At 34.6% G+C, this 25087-nt stretch overlaps 1 protein-coding gene across 1 annotated transcript in view; it reads right to left on the reverse strand.

Moving 5' to 3' along the window:
- LOC107553999 (glypican-5-like) overlaps positions 1-22819 on the reverse strand; it is a 257910-nt gene extending 235091 nt beyond the window's left edge. Inside the window, exon 1 of the mRNA XM_016236357.1 lies at positions 22792-22819. Within this exon, the coding sequence (XP_016091843.1) occupies positions 22792-22819 (28 nt within the window). The remainder of the gene's footprint in view (positions 1-22791) is intronic.
- Positions 22820-25087: the final 2268 nt, after the last annotated feature.

Genomic DNA, 25087 nt, shown 5'->3' on the forward strand with positions numbered 1-25087 from the left:
TTTATTATTATTTTTTTTTTTTTATCGGCAGAACTTCAATCATCCCAGTTTTTCTGAGACAGACTCACTGACTGTCTTAGAGCTTGTATTTTATGAATCAAAAACTAACAAACATCAGAGGCTTTATACGACGCACTCACTTTACTGAGGTTTCAAGGGTCATTAAAAACCCCTTGATGGTTTTGACAGGCATCTGGAGTTATACAAATTTCAAACCACAAATGGGGGCAGATCGAGAAGAAACGTGATGATTGTGTGTGAGTTTAACCTTCCTCTGCATTATGTGCCTTTGTTGACAGTTATCAAACAAGGTAGGAGGAAATAATGTGTGTGTTGATGATGAAGGGAGAAGACATGCTATATTCTGAATGTAGTCATTGATGGACCGGTTTGAAGAGAATCCTCCAAGCAACTGTAACTGTACTAACTGTAACTGACAGCATACCTAATTACTTAAATGAATAGTTCACCCAAAAATAAAAATTTGCAGAAAAATTACTCACACTCAGGCCATCCAAGATGTAGATGAGTTTTTTTTTTCTTCACTGGAACAGATTTGGAGAAATTTTTCATTACATGACTTGCTCACCAATGGATCCTCTCATCCGAATCAGGAGATAAATACGTACAGATCAAGCACTGTTTACAAGCGAAAACAGTCCAAAACAGTTCTAAACAAATATGTGGGTAGACTTTAAAGGGGTCATAGGATGCCCATTTTCCACAAGTTGATATGATTATTTAGGGTCTTAATGAAAGAGACTTTTTCACTGAAGGAAGCATTATTACTGATTATGGACTCGTATTTTGGCTAGAAGTTACATTTTAGATTTGTTTCTTACAAACATGCAGCTTTTCACTTCACAAGATGTCAGTTGATGGACTGGAGTTGTGTGGATTTTTTGTTGATTATTATTGTAATATTTGTATCAGCTGTTTAGACTCATTCTGACGGCACCCATTCACTACAGAGGATCCATTGGTGAGCAAGTGATGTAATGCTAAATTTAGAATTAAAAGAAACAAATTAATCTACATCTTGGATGGCCCGAGGGCGATTTTTGGATAAACTATTCCTTTAAAACAATGATGCATGAAATGGAGTTGGCATAGTTGCATTGCTTGTTCTATTGTTGCAAATTATCATAAAAAAAAAACAGCCTGGGTTCTTGTATTTCTGCCTCTTAATGCTAGAGATGCATTTTGTCGAGTGCTTTTTTAATCTTCCAATAAAGAGTGCATGTCCCAAACTGGACTGATCTTTACATGTGGCCTTTAATAGAAGAACAATGCATCAATGCTCAAACGGGTGCATGAATACTGCATTAGCTGCCCTAATGCATTGTTCATCAGATAAAGGGCACAACCACAGCAAAGACACCAAATATCTTTACCCCGAGCTTTCATACAGACAGCTGATGTGATGTTTGTAAGGCCTCGTAAAAATGGGTAGGTTAATGCTACTATGACAAGGACACTCAAACAACAAAGAAATTTCGTAAATACCACAAAATCAGGTGGAAACTTGATTTTTATTTACAAACAGCATGTGAGCTCTTAAAAGAACAGTCAAATAGGCTACTGAAGATCAAGCCTGTGGTTTAATGTCAAAGGAAATAAATGCTACAAAAGAGATGAGCACAGTTATTGCTTTGTCTTTGTTCAGCAACCTGTTTTATAACATTTAAAGTCAACAAAGCAAAATGTATAACTTATTTTACCTCAGTAATCTGATGCATTTACATGTGTAAAATATAGGAGGAGACTTGATTTGTATGCTTGATTTATGAAAAATCCAAATACAGCTAAATAAGAGGAATCTGTAAAATCAGACAGTCAACACAGATAAGGACGCCAGCAAGCTAAATGTTTTAAAAAGAAATCTAAAAAAAATTAAAAAAAAATTTCAGCTTTTTACCATAAATAAATGAATAAATACACTTCTATGCATTAGATGTATTAAAGGGATAGTTCACCCAAAAATGAAAATGTGATGTTTATCTGCTTACCCCCAGGGCATCCAAGATGTAGTTGACTTTGTTTCTTCAGTAGAACACAAACGGAGATTTTTAACACAAACCATTGCAGTCTGTCAGTCTTATAATAGAGGTGAATGGGAATCACGGCTTTGAGAGTCAAAAAAAACATACACAAACAAAACCAAATTAAACCCTGCGGCTCGTGACGATACATTGATGTGTAGAGACACAAAACGATCAGTCTGTGCAAGAAACTGAACAGTATTTATATAGTTTTTTTTACCTCTGATTCACGCAATGTCCGACAGTTCGACCATTGACACTCAATCTACAATCTCAATTAGGAGTGTCAATGTTCCACTTGAGAGATAGGTGGCAGTAATGCACTTATAAGTCTGCGATCTGCCATAAAGCAAGAAGAAGAAGACACATCACGTGCCTGCTGTTGAGAATGCGCTCAGGAGGACGCGCCACCGCTCAGAACAGTTCGGACATTGCGTGAATCAGAGGTAAAAAAAAAACTATATAAATACTGTTCAGTTTCTTGCACGGACCGATCGTTTTGTGTCTTTACACATCAATGTATCGTCACGAGCCGCAGAGTTTAATTTGGTTTTGTTTGTGTATGGTTTTTTTTACTCTCAAAAAAATTGATTCCATTCACCTCCATTATAAGACTGACAGACTGCAACGGTTTGTGTTAAAAATCTTCGTTTGTGTTCTACTGAAGAAACAAAGCCACCTACATCTTGGATGCCCTGGGAGTAAACAGATAAACATCACATTTTCATTTTTGGGTGAATTATCCCTTTAAGTTGTCTTTGGTTTTAATTTACATTGTTGTTATGCATTTTGTAATCTTATTTTAACATTATAAATTGGGTTCACTGCAAAAACATTCTTAAATCAAGATATTTTTACTAGATAAGCAAAACGACTTAAGATATTTAGTCTTTTTTCCAGGGGGGAAAAACTAAATTAAGTCCATTTTGCTTAAAACAAGTAAAATTATCTGCCAGTGGTGTAAGTAAAATATTCTTAAAACAAGAGTATTTTACTTACTTACCCAACTGGCAGATAAATTTACTTGTTTTAAGCTAAATGCACTTAATTTAGTTTTAAGACTATTATTTAAGAATAAATATCTTAAGTTGTTTGGCTTATCTAGTAAAAGTATCTTAATTTAAGAATTTGTAGATATTTTGACTAGAAACAAGACAAAAGTACTAAGTAAGATAAGCCATTTTTTGCAGTGTTTAATATTTAATCATGCATTTATATGGTATTTTTACTTGTTTTCAGTTGAAGTACATGAACACTTTGAGCAAAATTTGAGCTAGATTTATTATTATTATTATTATTATGAAGGTTGTTAAGTAAGTTAAAGTATAAAAAGTTAAAAATATATATTTTTATTTTAGAATTATTCAAAAGTTTACTATTGTTATTATTATAAAAAAAATCAATTATATAATAAGTAATTACAAAGACAAACTTGTTTTTTTGTCTATAGTATAATGTGCAAAACAAATGGTTCACAATAAGACAAGGAATGTGCATTAAGACAGTAAACAGGGTTAATTTTGATTTGTTGACTTTAATGTCGAAATAAGCCTTGTTGTGTTTTTTTTTTACTTGTTTTACAACTCTTAATTTAAATAACTCCAGTCAACCACTTTCAGATACGCATACACGTTCTACAACATTCAATTAGCTGTAGTGACGTACTGCCCCATCTGAGACGCATTGTTCTTGCAGCTGTTTCGCCTGACATCTTTGTCCATCGTAGCAAAATAAGGAATGCATTTCATCCTATTTGGTGCAGCTCCTCCCTCTCACATGAATCTGGCTGGCTGATAAAAGACTTTCCCAGACCCCATTCTCATCCCTCGACGCATAATTGCAGCATTACTCATTTTCAATAATGCTAAGTAATCCACTTAGCCATGACAGCATATTATTTAATTCAGCTATGAGGCATGGCATGGCACAGCTCGCAGGACTAGTAGGTTTCTGCGGTGGTCTCGAGTTGTGCTGGTGGGGGGGTGCCGCTGTAATATCAAATAGCTATGCTTATGTACATGCAATTGTTGAGAATCGCTAATGGTAACAATGTGTGAAATAATAAGTATTTGTATTATAAATGTTAAAATAAAAAAACTAATATTGTTTTTACAATAATCATTATAAATTTTAAAATACAAAAATAACATTGTGCTAACGCTACAAGTTAACAAAAAAAATCGAACTTCAAATGTATCAAATTAAAATTTAAGCAAAGCATACAGTGGGGCAAAAAAGTATTTAGTCAGCCACCAATTGTGCAAGTTCTCCCATTTAAAAAGATGAGAGAGGCCTGTAATTTTCATCATAGGTATACCTCAACTATGAGACACAAAATTAGAAAAAAAATCCAGAAAATCACATTGTAGGATTTTTAAAGAATTAATTGGTAAACTCCTCGGTAAAATAAGTATTTGGTCACCTACAAACAAGCTAGATTTCTGGCTCTCACAGACCTGTAACTTCTTCTTTAAGAGGCTCCTCTGTCCTCCACTCGTTACCTGTATTAATGGCATCTGTTTGAACTTGTCATCAGTATAAAAGACACCTGTCCACATGAAAATGTTTATGCATTAAATTAAAATTCACCAATACAAACCTGTTTGGTAATGACACCTGAAAAACTAAAATAAATAAATAAACACACACACACACTTTGAAATTAATTATCATTCTGAAATACTTTAACTTTTTGATTTAATAAAAATTTCTTATTATAGATTCATTGTAGAGGGGAAGTAAACTTTTTATTGGCCCAAATTAGACAGGCCAAAACTCACAATTCATCCTGAAAAAATTACATTAAAAATAATATATATACTGTTCGATACGCATTTGTACCACGATCAGTGGTGGCTGGTCAATAGGGGGCGCTGGGGTGCGCAGCCCCCCTCAAGTTAGCCAGGGAAGAAGCCTACTTCAACATATTAAAAATAAGTTACATTTATATTGCAAAATACCCTCCCACTTTTGATTTTTGCGAATCAGTATGGTTTTTATATAGTTTAGCCTCATGTGATTGGATATCTCTTCTGAGATGAAAGTAAATTCGATTTTATCTTTACAAAAAATAATTTCACAAGGCAGTCAAATGAAGAAAATAAATATATATATATATATATATATATATATATATATACTGTATATGGATCATGGAACTTGGACGGAGTTGGCTATCTAGATGCGATTTAAGTCATGCCTTTTATTGTTTTCCCTGTTTGTTATTTCATAGTTTCACACAGAAGGTAACTGAAACAATGCAGTTTAAAGGGATAGTTCACCCAAAAATGAAAATCTATGAGAGTAAAAAAAAACATGCACAGACAAATCCAAATTAAACCCTGTAAAAAGCGCGTACACACCTCACGCACCAGAAGCTGTGCGTGCGCCCAAAGACAGTTGGTCATAGTGGTGTATTAGAGGTAAAAAATTATTTAAATACTGTTCAGTTTCTGGCACAAACCGATCGTTTTGCGTCTTAGGACATCAATGTGTCGTCATGAGCCGTAGGGTTTAATTTGGATTTGTCTGTGCAAGTTTTTTTACACTCATAGATGTTGTTATCATTGCCATGCATTATAAGACTGATAGACTGCAACGGTTGGACTTAAAAATCATCAAATGTGTTCTACTGAAGAAACAAAGTCACCTACATCTTGGATGCCCTGGGGGTATGCAGATAAACATAAAATTTTCATTTTTGGGTGAACTATCCCTTTAACTTGAGGCAATGATCGTGAACCAAGCACAATGGCTTGTGTAGATTATATAGTTATTCAATGGACATGTCTCTTTTCAAGTAAAATATGAGTCTTTATGGACATTTTATTATATGTACAATATTAAAATAGATGGGTATATGAAGATTAATTAATCAATTTTGATTAATTTGAGTAAAGATGTGTTTTCTTTACCAAGAAAGTGGCAAGATGAAAACCACTATTTTCTGTTTCAAACTTTCACCTAGCATCTTTAGGTTATAATAACATTAACAATTAAAATCCAGATTTTGATTTTCAAAGATTTATTATAAAAACTAGGGGTGTAATGGTACACAAGCATGACGGTTCAGTACGTACCTCGGTTTTGATGCCACGGTTCAGTACAATTTCGGTACAGCAGGGGGAAAAACTTGCTCTTTTGAAAGGGCAAGTTTTCTTTTGAAAGAGAATTGCTCTTTCTTTAAATAAATTCAGTTAGAATTCCAATTTTCTTAGGGATAAAAATCTACCTCGGCTTATGCTCTAAACTACAGTGAGCCCTTTAAAATTAGGCCTACTATAAGTTTACAGTTAACAACAGACCCCTAACTTAAATTGAATTACTATTTATTTTTAAATATAACAAGCAACACTCAACTTAAAAAAAAAATGTATGCAAACATGTAAATTGCACATAATGCAGTTTTTTTTTTATTAACTTCTAAATTATAAAAATTATATTTTGTTGTTGAAATACATTAATTTACACAGTGCCTCTCATAACTCGTTTCATAACAGATTTATTTAAACATTAAATAATTAAGACATCACTTACAGGTGAAGTAAAATAAAATTAGTATATAGTCTAATATTTTGTGAAATGCTCTTCTCTGCACTTTATTTATAGCGAACTAACAAGCTGTGGACACTGATAACTTCCTGAGGTAAGTGAAATGCTACACTCTAAAAAAATGCTGGGTTGTTTCAACCCAACTTTGGGTCAAATATGGACTAACCCAGCTGTTGGGTTAAATTTTTACATTAAATTTTTAACCCAAAATTTGGGTTAGTCCATATTTGACCAAAATTTGGGTTGAAACAATCCAGCATTTTTTAGAGTGTACATTACATTTTGTTTATAAGCTGTTTTATTGCCTTTCCGTGGTTGAAACGCTGATTGAGCAATTACATGAGGCGTGAGATGTTCATTCATGTTTATTTCGCGTTAAAACTAGTAGTAAAGAGAAAGAGATGATTGTGCTGCCGTTTGAACTGAGAGGCGTTTATACAGCGATCTGTCGCTGAACTTTTTTGACTGCGATCAGCTGTAAAATGGCTTGGTCCTGCTCAGTTTTCGTTGACTGAGTAAAACAATTGAAGGTTTTTCAAAAGATCCCATGGGGTCAATGTGTCAGTGTGACAGTTTGATGCTGTCGTGTGAGAACAAGCATGATTAGATTTCGATGGCTTACGTTTCTTCCCCACCGTAGAAACCACCACAGGTTCATCAATGCCGTCAAAATTATACATTTTTTTGTTTGTTTGTTGATCACAAAGTACAAAGTAGATGAGGAAAACCAGGATGCCGGGTGTATTCAAAGCATCACCACTACTGTTTACAATGTGTGGAATGGTGCGCTGTGATTGGTTGAGTGGATGTATCTCATTCTGCAGAGAAGGGAGACTGGCGTTTGTTGCGGTTTGGAAAGAAAGGGAGAAAACATGACAGAATAACTCGGCGGATATCGCATTTTGCGTAAAATTAAAAAAATGACTTTTCAATACCGACTAGATACAATACTGATTTTGGCAGTAACGCCAAAAATTATTATTTTTTTTAAATGGCAGTCATCGTCGTTTTGGAACCAAACTCTATTTTAAGAGGTCAGATTTAACATTGTAAAATTATCCTTTACAACTACAAAAGTTCTAATTGTGCTTAGAATGAATTCACTAAATATGTCTCATCAACCCATTCTAGCACAGCCAAGCTTATGGCATACACCAGTCGGCTTCATGATGGTCTGATTAACGAGGCGTCACTAAAGATGCTTCTGTAATCGCCTGACCTGAAACCAGAGCTCTAGTGTGAAGAAAGAAGCAGCTTTGTATGGCTTGACTGCTACGTTTGTTTGAGTTGGACCAACACTTGTTCACTGGCAGCATTTCTGTTTGCTTCTCTCACAAGGGTTCGACTGCAGAGGAGAAGCTCTTGGAACAGAGTTTCCTTCTTGACCTCTGCAAACATCAACACTGCTGGCTGGGATTACGCCATCCTAACTGAAGTGTAAAAAGAACGGGATAACAGAAAGGTGGCATGGGTTTTATTTGGACTGTAGTGAAGAACTCACATGTCTGATGATGAAATGCTGGTACCTTTCACCCCTATTAAATACAGCGGATAGCGTGCATGTTGGTGCTTTTATAGGGGCTAGGGTTACGTGTGGGACAGGTGCTTTCATAAGCTGTGTTACATCAGTGTCTGATTTATATGAGGCATGATTTGCAATAAGTGAAGCTGTGGGCAAAGCGAATGATTCAACCCCTGGTAGGATCACATGTCAGTGTTACAGAGTTCAGTTCACCAAAACAGATCATTATGAAGAAGCTGAAGGATTTAAAAAAAAAAAAAAACAGAAAGAAGTATACATGTTCTAAGAATAGTTTTTTTTTACCAAATAATAATTAAAAATGATTTACAAATAATATTTTTTAAATATATATTGTATGTATTTAAACTTGAATAGTCTTGGACTAAGTAGCACAACAAGTTAGCCAGAACTGTATTAACCTAGAATTAAAGAAAATATAATAATAAACTAATTAAACTAAAATTCACAAATACTAACCTATTTGATAATGACACCTAAAAACTAAAATAAATGAATTAATTAATTTCACTTCGCATATCTTAAGAAAAGTTAAATTATTATTTTTGATTTAATAAAGATGTCCTAATATAAATGTATTAGAGAAGATGTTCAAATAAAACGGCAAAGCAAATGATTCAATCACTAATAGTATCACAAGTCAGTGTCCCATAGTTCAGTTCACCGAAATGTTTCAGTACAAAAATACTGAAATGCAGAATAGAAAAACAAGCATACATGTTTTTTAGAATAAATAATTTAGAACTTAAAACATTAATATAAAATTGCATGTTTTAAATATATTTTAATTCATATAAAATGTTTAATAATAAAAAAAAAAAATTAAATTAAAAAAAAAAATTTTTTATTTAATTATTTGTTAAAATATTAGAAATAAACATCTGTCCACCAGGGGGAGTTACATGTGCTTGCACATGAACAAGGATATTTTGTTCTCAAATCTCTAACCCTAAGTATTAAATTGTGGTGCAAAACTCACAATTTTATGCTCCAGACATGAATGATTCCTCAAATAGTAGCTTTACCGATCAGACACACCATAAAACAAGTAAAAAAAATCCCACAGATGGTTTTAGTTATCCTTCACATTAAGACTTTAACATCCCCTGTGAGTTATATGAAATTATATATATATATATGCTTTTAGTTATCCTGCACATTAAGACTTGAACTTAAAACATCCCCTGAGTTACATTTCATAAATATTTGCCTAATGTGGTTATTTATATGAGGACTAATGTCATATACAATATTTACAAATAAAACTTTGAAGTGGGTTTTGTTTAAACCATGTTTCCAAGAATTATTAAATATTTTGTCTACATGACTCTACTGACCCTTTGTAGTTAAAAAGGCCATTATTTCAAGACAGACATTAAAGCAATAATTGCACCAAAAAAAAAAGAAAACACTTTCCTCACACAAATCTACTGTATGGCTTTGGAAGACTTGGAATTAAGCGCACAAGATGTTTCATATGGATTTTGATTGACATGAGATTAAGCAAATGATGACAGTTTTCATTTTTGGGTGAAATGTTCCTTTCCATCAAAGGCAAAATCCAAACATGATCTCCAACATTCATCACAGACACCAACAAGCCATTCTTGGTGAGAAAGAAGCTCCTCTAATTCACATCTGCCCACACAAGCGCATCGAATCATTGTCAGTATTGATATTCTCCCATCATAACAGATCAGCGGTGTGGCACCAATTAGTGGCCAGTGAGTGCAGTGTTATGAGGTCACAACTCACTGCTGCTCTCGCCCACCAGCAAAACCGGGCACCAAGCCATCAATGCACCCACACACAAACACACACACCTAACCAACATTTCATTGGTCTGATGATGCTCTTTCTTTACTCAGGTGACTTAAGTGTTCCCATTTTAAGTTCATTTCATTAAAAGAATAGTTCACCCTATAATGAAAATGTGCTGTTAATTGCCATCCAAGATGTAGATACCTTTTTTTCTTCAGTAGAACAGAATTTTATTGATTCATTAATTTATTTATTTTGCTGAAACCGTGGTCCTTGGTGATTCATAAAATGCAAGTCACTGGCTACCGTCACTTCAGAGTCAAAAAACAGGCCAGACAAAATTGATAACTGTGGCTCCTGATGATATATTGAGGTCTTATGAAGTGAAATGATCGGCCTGTGCAAGAAACTCAACATTATTTACAACATTATTACCTGTAGTCCATTGCCAGCTCAGGCAAATGGTGCGGAGTGATGTCCGGTTCATGAACGAATCATTCTTCTGAACCAGTTCATCAAATCAGTCTGAACCGTCTGAAATGGTTTATGGCTCAAGCTGGCACAGGTTAGTTAGCATCATTACTCCAGTCTCCAGTACTCCAGTGTCACATGATTCTTCAGAAATCATTCTAATATGCTGATTTTCTGGTCAGTAACCATTTTTGATTATTTTAATGCTATAAACAGTTGTGCTGCTTCATATTTTTGAGGAAACTATTTTTTCATGATTCTCTTATGAATATTGCACCCTCTCACACATGACCTTAAATTGCTAAATTATATATATGATTTGAAATATTGTGATTAACATAGTACTACTTAACTAGCCTACTTGCCGTCTTAACTTGTTTGGCTTCATTACCCACCTTCATACTGGTGAATCTGAGGGCGAGATATGCCACGATTCTCTTATGAATATTTGAAATTGTCCTTTGTGTCAGAGCGCTGGAGTTCATCAGAAATAGAATGGGGCATCAGTTTACTATCATGGATTTGTCGTGTCGCAACATGCCGCATCCACAGCAGAGAACATCACTGGGTTCTATTTGCTTTGGTCACGTTGCGCCGCTCGCGTCTGGTGTAGACACGTTGTTTTGGTATGTTTAGTTCAATCCAAAAGTATTGTTTAGTGTAAAACACATTGAAGATTAGCCAATAGGCTGTCGATTCATTAAAAGATAAGCTGTTTCATTTAAAAAGCTCTTTATTCAGCGTAGTGAAGCCTCTCCTCCATTGACATCCATTAAAAAAAAAACGACCTCTGGTCTCCTTTCCCCACGTACTGGCAAAGCGGAAGCATTAGCATTAGCCGTTACACTTTTTTTGGCTAAAGGTTGCAGGCTTGCCTTCTAGTGGCTTTGGCAGAACCTTGCATCGTTCATTTATATTTCTACATGGCTCCCTGCAATACAACTCTGATTTTTCAATCACGCCTTCTAGTGGTCTGTTATTGATACAACCACAACTGCTACAACTGATAACGGAGTGCTCAAGCAGGTACAGCAAGTCATATTGAGGTAATTAAAATGTCAAATTAATATTTTGCGTTCAATTATTTACTTATCAGGCAAGTGCCTGCAAATTACGCAGTGTAGTCTTTATCACCCTGCAGAGGTTTATTTTGCAAAATAATCTGCTGACTGGACACTATCCCTCAGCCTTTTGTCGCACCCCCCCAGTTTGGGAACCCACTGCTCTAACTGAAGACTGATGAGCTGGTGATAAATGCATGCATGAAACAAGCACTTGAATGAAGGGATGAAATTCACATTTTATGGTTTCTCATGGGTTATGTAAAAAGTTGGGTTGGTTAAGAGTTTATTCACTTTATATGCTTTAAACATGTAAAACATCAACGTGTTTTCACATTATTATTGTGTGCTATAAAGGAGACATATTATGCCCCTTTTTACAATATGTAATATAAGTCTCATATATCCCCAGAATGTGTCTGTGAAGTTTCAGCTCAAAATACCCAACAGATCATTTATTATATCATTTTGAAAATGCCTATTTTGAGTGGAAGCAGAAACAAGCTGTTTTTCGTGCCTGTCCCTTTAAATGCAAATGAACTGCTGCTCCCCGCCCCCTTTTCCAGAATAGAGCTGCGCCATTACAGCTCGTACCTGCTAAAAAACATCTGTTTTGGTTCTGATTATCATGTTTATCGTGCTGAAATTATGCGTTTTAAACCATATTAGTTTACACTTCTGATATAGGGTTTTCTGAGCGCACACATCCGAAGCACACGGACAGAAAGCGGCTGTCACAGCATGTGAGTACTAAACTAAGTTCTCATTCACACACAAGTTTACGTTAAAAACACACACAAGTTACAAAAACAGTCAGTTATGTCTGTGAAGGTTTTAGATCTGTGTGGCAGCAGCAATATACAATAAATAAATCCACTGTTGTTTTTGTCTCCTCTGAGGCTGGGACTCTAAATAGTGCTCTGTGCTCGTCTGTGCAGCCAAAAGCAGAACAGTTAGCATGTTTTGCTCAAACTTTCAACATGGCATTAGAGCTGGTGCATCGTTGTCGCTTGCAAAATCAAAATGATGGCTCCGTGGGTGGAAACTTACAGATTAAGGGGCGTTAATATTATAATGAGATACCTTTGCAATGTCACTAGGGGAGCGAAATCAGACACGCTCGTTTTTTCAGACGCTTGCAGAAAAAGGCTTGCCAAAACAAAGTTACTGGGTTAACCTTTTTCACGTTTCCTTGGTTGGTAAATGCCCCGGGGACCTGATTATAGCACTTCAAACCTGGAAAAGTCAGATTTTCATGATATGTCACCTTTAATAATATTATTGCATATACGTTACGTCATTGTGTTATTAAATTAACTGGTGAATCGGTTATTTGAACCAGTTCATTGAACCTGTTCAAAAGAACCAGTTCACGGAAAATAATCTTAGATAGACCGATCGATTCACTTCATAGAGCCACAGGTAATAATTTGGATGGCCTGAGGCTGAGTAAATTAACAACAAATTTTCATTTTTGGGTGAACTATTACTTCAAGCATCAATTTCCTTAGGAGTCTCCTAAAACTGTGGTGCTTCTTTCCTACAGATCTCACACCTCATGCACTGTTTAGAAACAAAACAGAACATGTTCTAATGAATAAAGGGAGTAAAAGAGTTAAACGAGTGAATTAGTCTCATACTTATTTGGTTTGACATCTGATGGGAGGGGAATTCACAGCTATCAATGGCATGATTGTGCAGCGAGTGAAATTCGATAAGCGAGCTTAATTTCTGACAACTTCTGCTTACAATGGGATTGCTGGAAAAAATAATATAAAAATAATCGTATTGTGGAAGTATTGTCAAAACATGTTTGAAAAATAAAGCAGAAAATCTCCCCCATATGAAGCACATTGCTCATACTAATCAAAGCACAGTCAGATCCATATATCTCCTCGTGTGGATGTGTGTGATCTGCTGTAGGAGTTTGTGTGTTTATTAAACCACTACGGTGCCATGGAAATGCCATGATTTTTGGGCATTACATGGCATGGTCTCAACAGTACGACTGTATGTACTGTTTGACGGTCAAATTGTATCATTTGGTTTACATCCATCAATTTCAGATAAGATGTAGCGCCTTTGATTTTAAGTATTTTATTCCAGATTGTTCCAAAAAAAGGCATAAATATATGTTTTATATAATATAATATAATATAATATTTCACCCACCATTACTTACAATATATATATATATATATATATATATACAGTGGGTACGGAAAGTATTCAGACCCCCTTAAATTTTTCACTCTTTGTTATATTGCAGCCATTCAGCCATTTCATTTCAGTTAATTTTTTTCCTCATTAACGTACACACAGCACCCCATATTGACAGAAAAACACAGAATTGTTGACATTTTTGCAGATTTATTAAAAAAGAAAAACTGAAATATTACATGGTCCTAAGTATTCAGACCCTTTGCTGTGACACTCATATATTTAACTCAGGTGCTGTTCATTTCTTCTGATCATCCTTGAGATGGTTCTACACCTTCATTTGAGTCCAGCTGTGTTTGATTATACTGATTGGACTTGATTACAAAAGTGTTGCGTTTATAATTTTGTTCAGTATATACATATATATACACACATATACACACATCCATGGTAAATGAAAAAAAAATATTTATTAAGTATTTAATTCACCTGATTATCCTGCATATATTTTTGCAACAAAAATATATTGTAATATAATTTAAAATAATAAAAATATTAAATATTAATATAATTATGTAATATAATATAATATATGCTTTGGTCAATCGCCTAAAATGATAGTATAATAATACAGTATTAAACACAATAAAATGTATCATGTATGGTATGCAAATAGCACACAATTACCATGTCATCATTATTCCATGTTAGATTTGCCAATGCATAGAAAATACTAGTCAACAACAAATAACAGACTTAGTATACCGTATACCGACATGGCTTAAAAGTGTACCAGTGTATCAAAACTTAAAGGGGTCCTATTATGCTCTTTTACAAAGTCTTGATTTTGTTTTGGGGGTGTACTAGAACAGGCTCTCATACTAGGTTGTTCAAAAAACATATTATTGTTCACATATTTTACAATATTACAACACCTCTCTCCCCAGTCTGGCATGAATGGCTCGAATAGTTCCTGTATCAAATGAAGGCCCGCCTTCTGAAATACGAAATGTGCTGTGATTGGTTAGATGGGCCAGTGTGTGTTGTGATTGGCGCCTGGTCGGGAAATGTCATGCCCCTTACCATAGCTGCCTGTGAGCTTCAGTTTAAATATTGCGTGCATCAATATCAAATCAATTTGAGCGCGACTTAAACCCGGATAATTGTAACCACTCTAAGTTTGTCTGCCTTAGGAAAGCTAGCGTGACTCAGACGTAGTGATAACCCTCGTTGCCTTCTCTAGTGCAGCTCAACCAGGTCTCGTCCCATTCGTCGGTATTTGTGATATCACAAATCCCGGAAAATATGCGTTGTAGTCCAAACGAGTCATTTGTTGTAGTTTTTGAAAAGTGATTTGTGTTCAATAAAATATCTCCTTTTGAAGTGGACTTTGAGCATAAAACAGATCTGCAAAGTTACAAAGTTCAAACAGCAACATTACAAACTAACTAAAAGTGAAAAAACATAATAGGCCCCTTTAAGCATATAACATGCTTGAGATGATTTCTTTGAGTTAATGTCGCATTTGACACCGAAACTGTCTGAATATTAAAAAGTACCAAAGACGTGACTCACTTTGTGACTCATACAAACCACACACTCAAATATACAATGTTGTGGTACACAAGTATATGATACAAACAGAAAAATATGGTGCAATTCTGACTCACACAGACAGGCAAACAAAGAGTGCTGTGCCCAGACATGCTGCAGCTTTAGTGTCACCTTCCCAAAGCCTCCAGCTCCTTTCCATTTCTTTCCCCTAAAACAGCGTCCCACAAAGGCAACAGAACAGCGAGGAGACAATAGTGTCTACTCTCTTTCTTTTTCTTCAGCTCACTGTGAGAGTAGACATGCTGCCTGTCACAATACCACTTAGGTTGTGCCAATCTCCACATCCATTTATAACATCGTTCTGTGATCCGCCGTTTGTCCCAGGACGGCCTAATCTACGCTGAAAGGCTCCAGAGCTCCAAGGGAGGCCCCTCATTGTTACTGCGTTTTTAGCCAGAGTTCAAAGTATTTCTTGTGCCACCTGGCCATCTTCGATGTTGAGAAACATAAAGATGACTCTTATTGGCTCGAATCAATTCTTTTGAATGGCCTCAGACCACAAGAAAAGCCACTAGTGACATGAGATACTGCTGAGACCCAGGGGAGACATGAGTGATTGTCTCTGTAGCTGGATTCAACCTGTATTAAGACAGTCAGATCACACTCAGATCCTTGGCCAATGCATTGCAAGTGCACAGTCCCGTATAACATCATCAAGATATTTTGGAAAGCAGCAACGCTTGAAATCAAGGCATATAGCTCCCATAGATATATGATCAGTAAGCCATGGAAACTTATGTTTTTACATTACTTTAACTCATCAAAACTCACAGAAATGTTGATGAATTTCAACTTTTTTCATAGTCAGTCATATATAAGATTCAACCTATTTTTTTAAGTCTGTTTAATATAATTTTAACCAAGTTGATTATACTTAAACATTTAAATAAAAAAAATTAAGAAAAAATTATTTTCTTACCGTATATACACTGTCTTTAGTCATTTTGCTCTGGCTACCATTTAATAAAAGCCATAAACTATTATTTGCATGAAAATGTGATTAATGGCACAATCCAGATTCTCTTAAAGAACCCAATGGGGTCGTATCTGTACAAAAGAGCCCTGACACTCATGAGTCACTGTGAAGAGAATCCAGACAAATGTGATTAAAGGTATCTTTCAGGTAAGACATTAGCTCAATTCATCAATGTTACACATGAGACGAAACAGTAGCGTACCAATGCTCACAAGGACAAAATAAGGACGTACGACAATCTGACAGCAGTAGTCAAGTAGAATTAAATTAGCCTAACCCACTTAAGCAGAGAAGAGAAACAGGCGAGGGGAGTTAAACTATTTAAAGGCAATAAGCGGTCTGAATGTGAGGGGTCTCATTCGAGCAGAATGACAGCAGGGTTGGCATATGAATCTTCAGCTGTGAGGGAATTAACCTACACTATTAAAAATAAAGGTCAAAGCAAACAAGCTGCTGTTTATCCAGTTTTGGCTGTATATGGTTCTTTGGAGATTAAAACACTCATATCAGTATAAATTAGTCCTCCTTGGTTCTTTAAAGTAATAGTAGATTATTTTCTACCTCCTTCAAAAGCACTGAGAAGGTTCTCCAAACAGATCAAGGCTTTAAAGTCAATGTGAAATCAAAACTGACCCAATTTTTCTACTTTCATTTAATCAACCTCATGTCACGTCAAACCTGTTGCCATTTCTTTCTTCTGTGGAACACAAAAACAATGTATTTTGAAGAATGTTATAGTCTAAATAATGCTGGACCCCACTGACATGGAAACTAGTAATAAGAATGTCTATGAAAAAAAAATCTAATAAATAAAATAAAAATATTAAATCAAATCAAATAAACTAAATAAATTAAATATAAAAAATGAAATAAATGAAAACAAAATAAAATAACAAATAAAAAAAGAAAGAATAAAGTAAAATAAAATAACATAAAAACAAAATAAAATAACTACAGACATAGATGCAAAAGCTCAAGGTGAACTTGATCTACAGCCTCTAATGTCCCAGTCACTATCAAATCATAAAAATCAAATCAACATTTTTTTCCCCATAGAACATCACATGTCATTTTTAATCATGTCATATTTTGGAAGGAAAATGGGTTGTGCATATCATGTTAAAATAGTTATCGCACTTTTACCTCATTCGGCTCTGCTCATTTTAAGACTCATTTTATTTCTTTGAGATCCCATTCAGATCTGGCTGAACGTTTGAGGACCCTAACCCTTTAAACTCGCACTTGACTGAAGTCAGTGATGATGTTCTTTGCTAGTTTTCTGTCGCTGCTGTTTGAATAACTGAGGAAATATAAGCATTACGATTAGTAACTAACAATTTTATTTATTAAATTGTTATCACGTTAAATACACATTCAGTCATATTAAAAATATTTTATGACAAGAAAATCATATGCTACATTACTAAAAATATATAATGTGCAGTTCACACTAACATTAGGCTGCTTTTAGCCTTACCCTGGAGCTGGTTCACTCTCCGTTTATGAAACCATGTAAATAAATAAATAAACTAGCATGATAATATTGTATATCAGCGATCTCACAGGCTGGTGATAGGACGATATGACTATGAAGCATATCTTCCAACACTAATGTGGGCTGTAAAAACAGAAATCAGGATGAATTTGGTAGGGGATGGTTTAGAAATACACTCAGCACCATGACTGCTGTTAACCCATCAAACACACTCCCATGGCTCTAATATCTGCAGCACGTGTGTATGAATGTGTCTCAATGTCCCTTTCAATAGCATTTACCTGATCTGCCTAAATGAGTCACTGTTTCGTCAAAGACAGAGCAGTCAAACACAAAATGACTTTTTGTTGCTTGTAGACATGTTTCACCTCACCAGCATAAAGTAGGTAAAGTCAGGTGAGGAAAGAGAGAAAAGAGGGTGTTGTGGACTGCAAAACTGGCTGAAAGTTTTAATGAGGGTGTATGATATTTTGGTAACACTTTACAGCAAGGTTTCATGTTAGTTAATGAAAATACAGTTGTACATTAGTTAATACACTGTGAATTAACATGAACTAACAATGTTAACAAGCACAACTTTTGATTTTAATAATGCATTAGTAAATGTTGAAATTAACATGAACTAAGCATGAACAATACTTCTACAGCATTTATTCATCTTTGTTAATGTTAACTAACGTAGTTAACTAATGAACCTTATTATAAAGTGTTACCAATATATTTTATATTTATGTATTTTATGTATTCAAATTTTTCCAAACGTGCACAACTCAAAATGTCAGTATATGCACGTTACTACATTAACATTTAACATACAATTTAATATAGTACATTAACAATATGTATTTGTATGTATCCTTTTATGTACAACTTTCACTGTGTATCAAGTCTGTTAACTTGTTGCTTTATGTATGTAACATCAGTATTTAAGAATTAAAAAAAAAAATACAGTAAATTAAAGTAAACTAAAATAAACAATAAATAAATAAATAAACATTATTTTTTTCTATCCATTTAAAACACATTCCCGTTTTTATTTTGAGAATGATCCATCAATAATATTAATATAAAAGCATTTAAACATGGCTCTGAATCAAACCTTAATGGCTTCCTGACTTCCTTTTGTTTTCGTCAGTTATAACCCAGGAAAAGCCTTTACTTTCATTTAGAAATGAAAGTTCATGAAACTAAAACATCATCTTTTCTTAAATTTCTACAAACTTTTAAGGTAGGGAAATGCTAGTTTGCAAAGTTATTTCGCATATCTATCAACTAAATTACCTGTGTTGTTTGTTTGGTGTCCAAATCCTTATCTAGGAATGTTTCCTATAGTTAAACAGCATTTAGATCACAGAACCGTTCTAATGGCTACAAATATGCAATTTTATCTTTTTAAAGATAATCTTATGCAAGCATAAAATCAACCACAAAACTGATTTGACTGATCTCTATGCCATTTTTTTTTTGGTGTTAGCAGTTGGCATTTTAATATTTTATCAACTTTAAGATCACTATGTGTCACAGAAAGAACAGTAACATGAAGCAGTGTTTATAACCACAGAGTCAAGTTAGCATTAACTAATAACTTTAAAAAGAAATAAAAGTAATTTTCCTTTGAAATAACAAGCACTGGGTAAAGTTAATAAGGTCAAATTTGACTTCATGTTGACTTTAATGAAGAGTAGGGATTTCAAAAAAAGACAAAGAATAAAAGAAGACAAAAGAAAAGTCACAAACCACAGAGTTTGTGTGGGCAGTTACAATGCTGCTGGACTGGTCAGCGTTTCTTCAATTGGATGCGTACCAACATATTCATCCACGAGCAGCAGCATAGCGGTAAATTAGCCCAGTCTCCACCGAGTACAGAAAAACAATAAAGCCCCTAATAAACCTCTTGAGAGCTTTTAAATCTCACTCAGTGTTTGACTTCTTCAGTCCACTATAAACAAACTCAAAAGCACAGGTATGCTGCTCAGATCACAGATAAAACATTATTTTCTATGCACAGGGAACAACTTGCTGTCACCCTCCTATATGAATGACTGTCAAGAGCAATGCTTGTATTTCTAAATGCCAAAATAATGGTTGATCTTCTTGCAAAGCAAAGAACTAAATACAATAACAATCTTGCACAGTTTATACTCTGCCTTTGCATTGTCTGCAAAAAGTGAGAAGTCATGCCAAGGCAAAAGTCAGTAACTTCCACATTATCAATACTTGTGTAACGAATCAGCTCATGAGGAAATATGAATAATTAATCATGTTGCTGAGCACCATTTACAAAATCATTATAGTAACACCAGTATAAAATCTAGTGATCATGGTCTATCTCAACATATAGTAATGAGACTGTATTCATTGTTTTCTGACCATAACAACTAGACAAAAAGCTAAACATGTGAGTGAAGACCGTTTTGCAACTAATGTATTTGCAGTGTTTACTAACATAAAAGGATGCAAGACATAGTCTAATTGCTTTTACATTGGACTGAATAAAAATAGCCAAGCCTAAAAGGACGACTTGTGAATTAATGTGAACGCCAGCAAGTAGGAATAATGCTCGAAATGCTTTTGGATGAAAAATCTCCAATGACGTTTATTGCCATGGATTTTATCGGGTTACAAAAAAAAGGTAGGATATGGATTTAATTGTAACTAACTGTTACTGATTTTATGTGTGATCATGCTGCATGCTACACTGTCACGTCATTTGAGTCCACATGCGTGCAACTAGAAGTGGGAAGCCCCAGACTGACAGGCCGGCACTGAGTGAATAATCTGCATTCTAAAAAGAAAAAAAAAGCCTTTAAAGATTATTTACGATTTTACTATTGCTGCCAAGTTATCTAGTCTTTGCTTGTTTACAGTCCTTTGTTATATGTAGCAGTTTGAGATCGCGGTCTATCCGATTCGTTTGTCCAGTAAAGTGCTTCAGTGACAGATGTATGAAAGTACACAGGGTACACTGTAATTTAAATGTGGCAGATTTTAATGGAGAGTAAAAACAAAAGCAGAATACCATGTAACTCCAGGCCGGCACAGTAACTTCATATTGACGCACGGCTAAACAAAACCAGAGTACCGTAACTCAATTTGAGTGTCCCAAAACAAAGTCAAAGCACAGTAACTGGTGTTATATAGTGTTCTGCCTTGGTTTCTCTTTGGCTTTTCAAAGTTAATGTTAAGACAACCCATTATTTTCTCAAAAAAAAAAAACTAAACTGACTGAAGATACTTATCCACATGATAAAGGAGGTCTTTAAGGTCCCAAAAATTATAAATAACTAATTTTTGACCAAAAATTAGTCGACTTAGTTACGGACTTCAGCACAGGAAGATCTTAGAGCTGCCCTCTCACATGCTGTATATATATATATGCGTGACCCTGGACCACAAACCCAGTCTTGAGTCGCTGGGATATATTTGTAGCAATAGCCAAAAATACATTGTATGGGTCAAAATTATTGATTTTTCTTTTATGCCAAAAATCATTAGGATATTAAGTAAAGATCATGTTCCATGAAGAAATGTTGTACATTTCCTACTGCAAATATATTAAAACTTAATTTCTGATTAGTAATATGCATTGCTAAGAACTTCATTTGGACAACTTTAAAGGCGATTTTCTCAATATTTAGATTTTTTTGCACCCTCAGATTCCAAATAGTTGTATCTCGGCCAAATATTGTCCTATCCTAACAAACCAAACATCAATGGAAAGCTTATTTATGTATAAATCTCAATTTAAAAATTCAAATTCAAAATTACCCTTATGACTGGTTTTGTGGTTCAGGGCCACATATATACATATATATATATACTGTATGTGTGTGTGTGTGTGTGTGTGTGTGTGTGTATGTGTGTGTGTATGAGCAGCAGATCTGTGTAGTTTTAACCCATATGTATAAATTATGTATAAATTGTATAAATTATTTAAAAGCTTTAAAAATTTTGACATTTTGCTAAAGTTGGTCTCTAAGGTAACTTTCGATTTCTGAAAATCACAAGACTTTCAGAGACAGGAAAAACAAGGAGAACACAGGAATGTTTAGACAATCAGAATATCAACACAGGACAGGTTAGGGAGGACCCGGAGCTCCTCTGTAATTGCTCAGTAATATCCATCTGTCACTCAGGGCCGGATGCTCTAATGGTATACGACAGCAATTATGTCGTTATATCTTCAATATGCCCAAGACCTGGAGGAGGCATCTGAGTAATGGAGCCAGAGAGAGAGAGGAGGAGGAGGTCAACAGGAGGAGGATAGAGTTTTATAAATTATCATACCACTGCAAGAAAGAGAATAATCCCAAGAAAAAGGAAAGTTTCATCCACAAAAAGCAAACTATATGGGTTTAAAAATGACATGAGGGTGAGTAAATAATGGCTCTGAGTGAACAATGACCTTATAAAATGACGATAAAATACCCACATAACATGCTATAGCTGAGCAGACAAGTCATAAAGGCACTTAGCAAGGAAACAATAATAGAACTAAAACAATGGTTTCTCTCTCTTTAAACAGATACACACACATATATTATAGCAAACCACAATATAGTCTGGGAAACACCAGAAACTAAAGAGGATAAAACGACGGAAGACTTGATCAATGAGAATCCATTTAGCCAAGAGTAGACTCAGAGAATGAAGATGAAAGCAGCAGGTTCATGAGTTTGTCCTGTCAGATCACGTCTTCAATGAACAAGTGCTTTGCTATTTAATACAATTCAACACTAGCATGCCTAATGGCTACGAATGCTAGCCTGACCTAAGCTAGCACAGAAATGCAAAAAAAAAAATTAAAAACTCAAATGTTTTATTTTAACTTTCCTAGACTATATTAAGATGGCAAATATAAAAAGCAAAGCATCATGGACGTTTAACAAACGTACGCCAGGACAGAACCAGACAGTCTTTACTCTAAAATAAACATCCCTCAGAAAGAACCGGTAAAACATAGTTCATCAGGGCTAATCTTAAGAAAATCAGGCCAAGGGGGGGATGCAGCAAGAATCTGAAGTCAGTTTTGTGGAGCAACTAACTAAAAACTAGCAAACCAAAACAACATTTTTCATAACAGTTAGGCTTGCTGTGGTAGTCGGTGTTACCGGTATTACCTGGTGTTCGGCTGTACACCGAATGCATTACTTGCCCACCGCAGTGTAAACTAGTTTGTGACTGTACTGTTGTGTTGTGTTTTTCATTAAGAATATGATAAATCCATCTTTCAAGCGTTCATTTTAGTCTTAGAAAGTGAAAGGTGTAAAGATGTAAGCGCAACAGACAATTGCATTTTCTTAAAAAAACGTAACACCAAGACTGTGAATTCAAAAGCATGTGTACAAAGCTCCGGACAGTTCATGTCAGTGATTTGGTTGACAAAAAGATAATTCATTTGAATTCCTGCACTACAATAGGTGTTCATGACTACAGTTATATAAAGTGCTGTATCATCCAACAATAACCAGGGGTTAAAGCAAAAACAAATCCCGAGCCTGAACTTTTTTCCAGGGGTGGGGTGGGGCAGGGCTGGGGGGCAGCACATGCAAAGCATGCCATGACTGACTGTGGCAACCTTAACATTTGAAAGGATATTATGTTCTAGGATACTATGGCAAAGTTATAGCTTTCCTTATTCAAACTGATTTTTTTTTTTCATGAATACATGGTTGACCTGAAGAATGAAAGCTATATCATACACTTGGAAAATTATGAGCTATATCACCGCTTATCAACACTTATCAACACAGGGGTGTGGCAATACACTTAGCTCACGAGATGAGACAAAATACAGATACTTGGTTCACTAGAACGAGACAATATTTTAATACTATTTTTAAGAAATTTTCAATGACAAAATATTTTTATTTTAATTACAAAAAGTAACACAATGCAGTTGTATTTTGAAATATTTTAACTAATCTAGGGCTGTAACTGATTATTTTGGTAATCAAGTAATTTACTGATTGACGATTGAGTAATCTGATATTTTTAGTAACACAAATTGACCTAAGTGAAAACCAGACTTTAGCATGACTATTTATATATAAACTAACGATGAGGCAATGATAATTGGCTCAAATAAAATATCAAAACCAAGTAATTACATGGTTTTATTAAACAACACTGTTAAAATACATAATGTAATATGCCTATGCATAATATGAACATAACCAACTTAAGTACATTATGTATTAATACTTGGTTCACTAGAACGAGACAATATTTTAATACTATTTTTAAGAAATTTTCAATGACAAAATATTTTTCTTTTAATTACAAAAAGTAACACACTGCAGTTGTATTTTGAAATATTTTAACTAATCTAGGGCTGTAACTGATTATTTTGGTAATCAAGTAATTTACTGATTGACGATTGAGTAATCTGATATTTTTAGTAACACAAATTGACCTAAGTGAAAACCAGACTTTAGCATGACTATTTATATATAAACTAACGATGAGGCAATGATAATTGGCTCAAATAAAATATCAAAACCAAGTAATTACATGGTTTTATTAAACAACACTGTTAAAATACATAATGTAATATGCCTATGCATAATATGAACATAACCAACTTAAGTACATTTTGTATTATAACAAATACTTGCAAAGGGCGCCAAAGGCCTGGTGACGTTTCACTTTACAGCGTGATTAAACGATGTTTAAATCCATAAAATTTTAATATTTGGCAACATGCATTTATTTTGAAATCGCGATGTACAATAAATGGCATATTTAGAAATAGGTTGATGTTTTCTGGCAAAGATTTATAAATTATTTACCTTACAAATCTAGTGAGATAATGCACACTATTTTCTCAGATGAACGTTAAGCAAATCAAATTCACTGCATATGCAGAGGAAGAGTTTAGCTCCTTTCACACATACAGTCTTTACAGGTAAATTACCGGTAAGTTACAATTAAGAAATCATGTGTGAATAGGACCTTTTCAAAAATCCCGATAAATTTGTTCTGGAAATCATATCGTTCTTATGGAGATGACATGATTACTCTGAGCTGTTTAAAAATCTCCGCTGCTTTTTAATTAGTAAATATGCACTAGATTGACATCTTTGACTATTGCGCCTCGCAGCTTTTTCAACGTGTCGTGGTTCTCCAATCATGTTTATAAGAGCAAACCATTCTGATTGGCTAGTAATGTTAGTTTGGTTGAGACTGAAAGCTGACTTCCTCTCGGTAGGCAAACTCATTGACTCGAAAGTTTTTTTTAAATGTAGAATTTTTTTTTTTCCGCAGCCGAATGCTGCACGCTGGAGATCCGGCACAGAGCCGGAGAACTTTAAGCCCTGAATAACACTATCATTCATAAGTTTGGGGTTGGTAATATTTTTTGAAAAAAAAAATTATCTTCTGCTCACCAACGCTGCATTTATGTGATTAAAAAAA

The sequence above is a fragment of the Sinocyclocheilus grahami genome, unplaced genomic scaffold (assembly GCF_001515645.1).
Source record: "Sinocyclocheilus grahami isolate Dianchi unplaced genomic scaffold, SAMN03320097.WGS_v1.1 scaffold488.1, whole genome shotgun sequence".
In the NCBI taxonomy this organism is placed as follows: domain Eukaryota; kingdom Metazoa; phylum Chordata; class Actinopteri; order Cypriniformes; family Cyprinidae; genus Sinocyclocheilus; species Sinocyclocheilus grahami.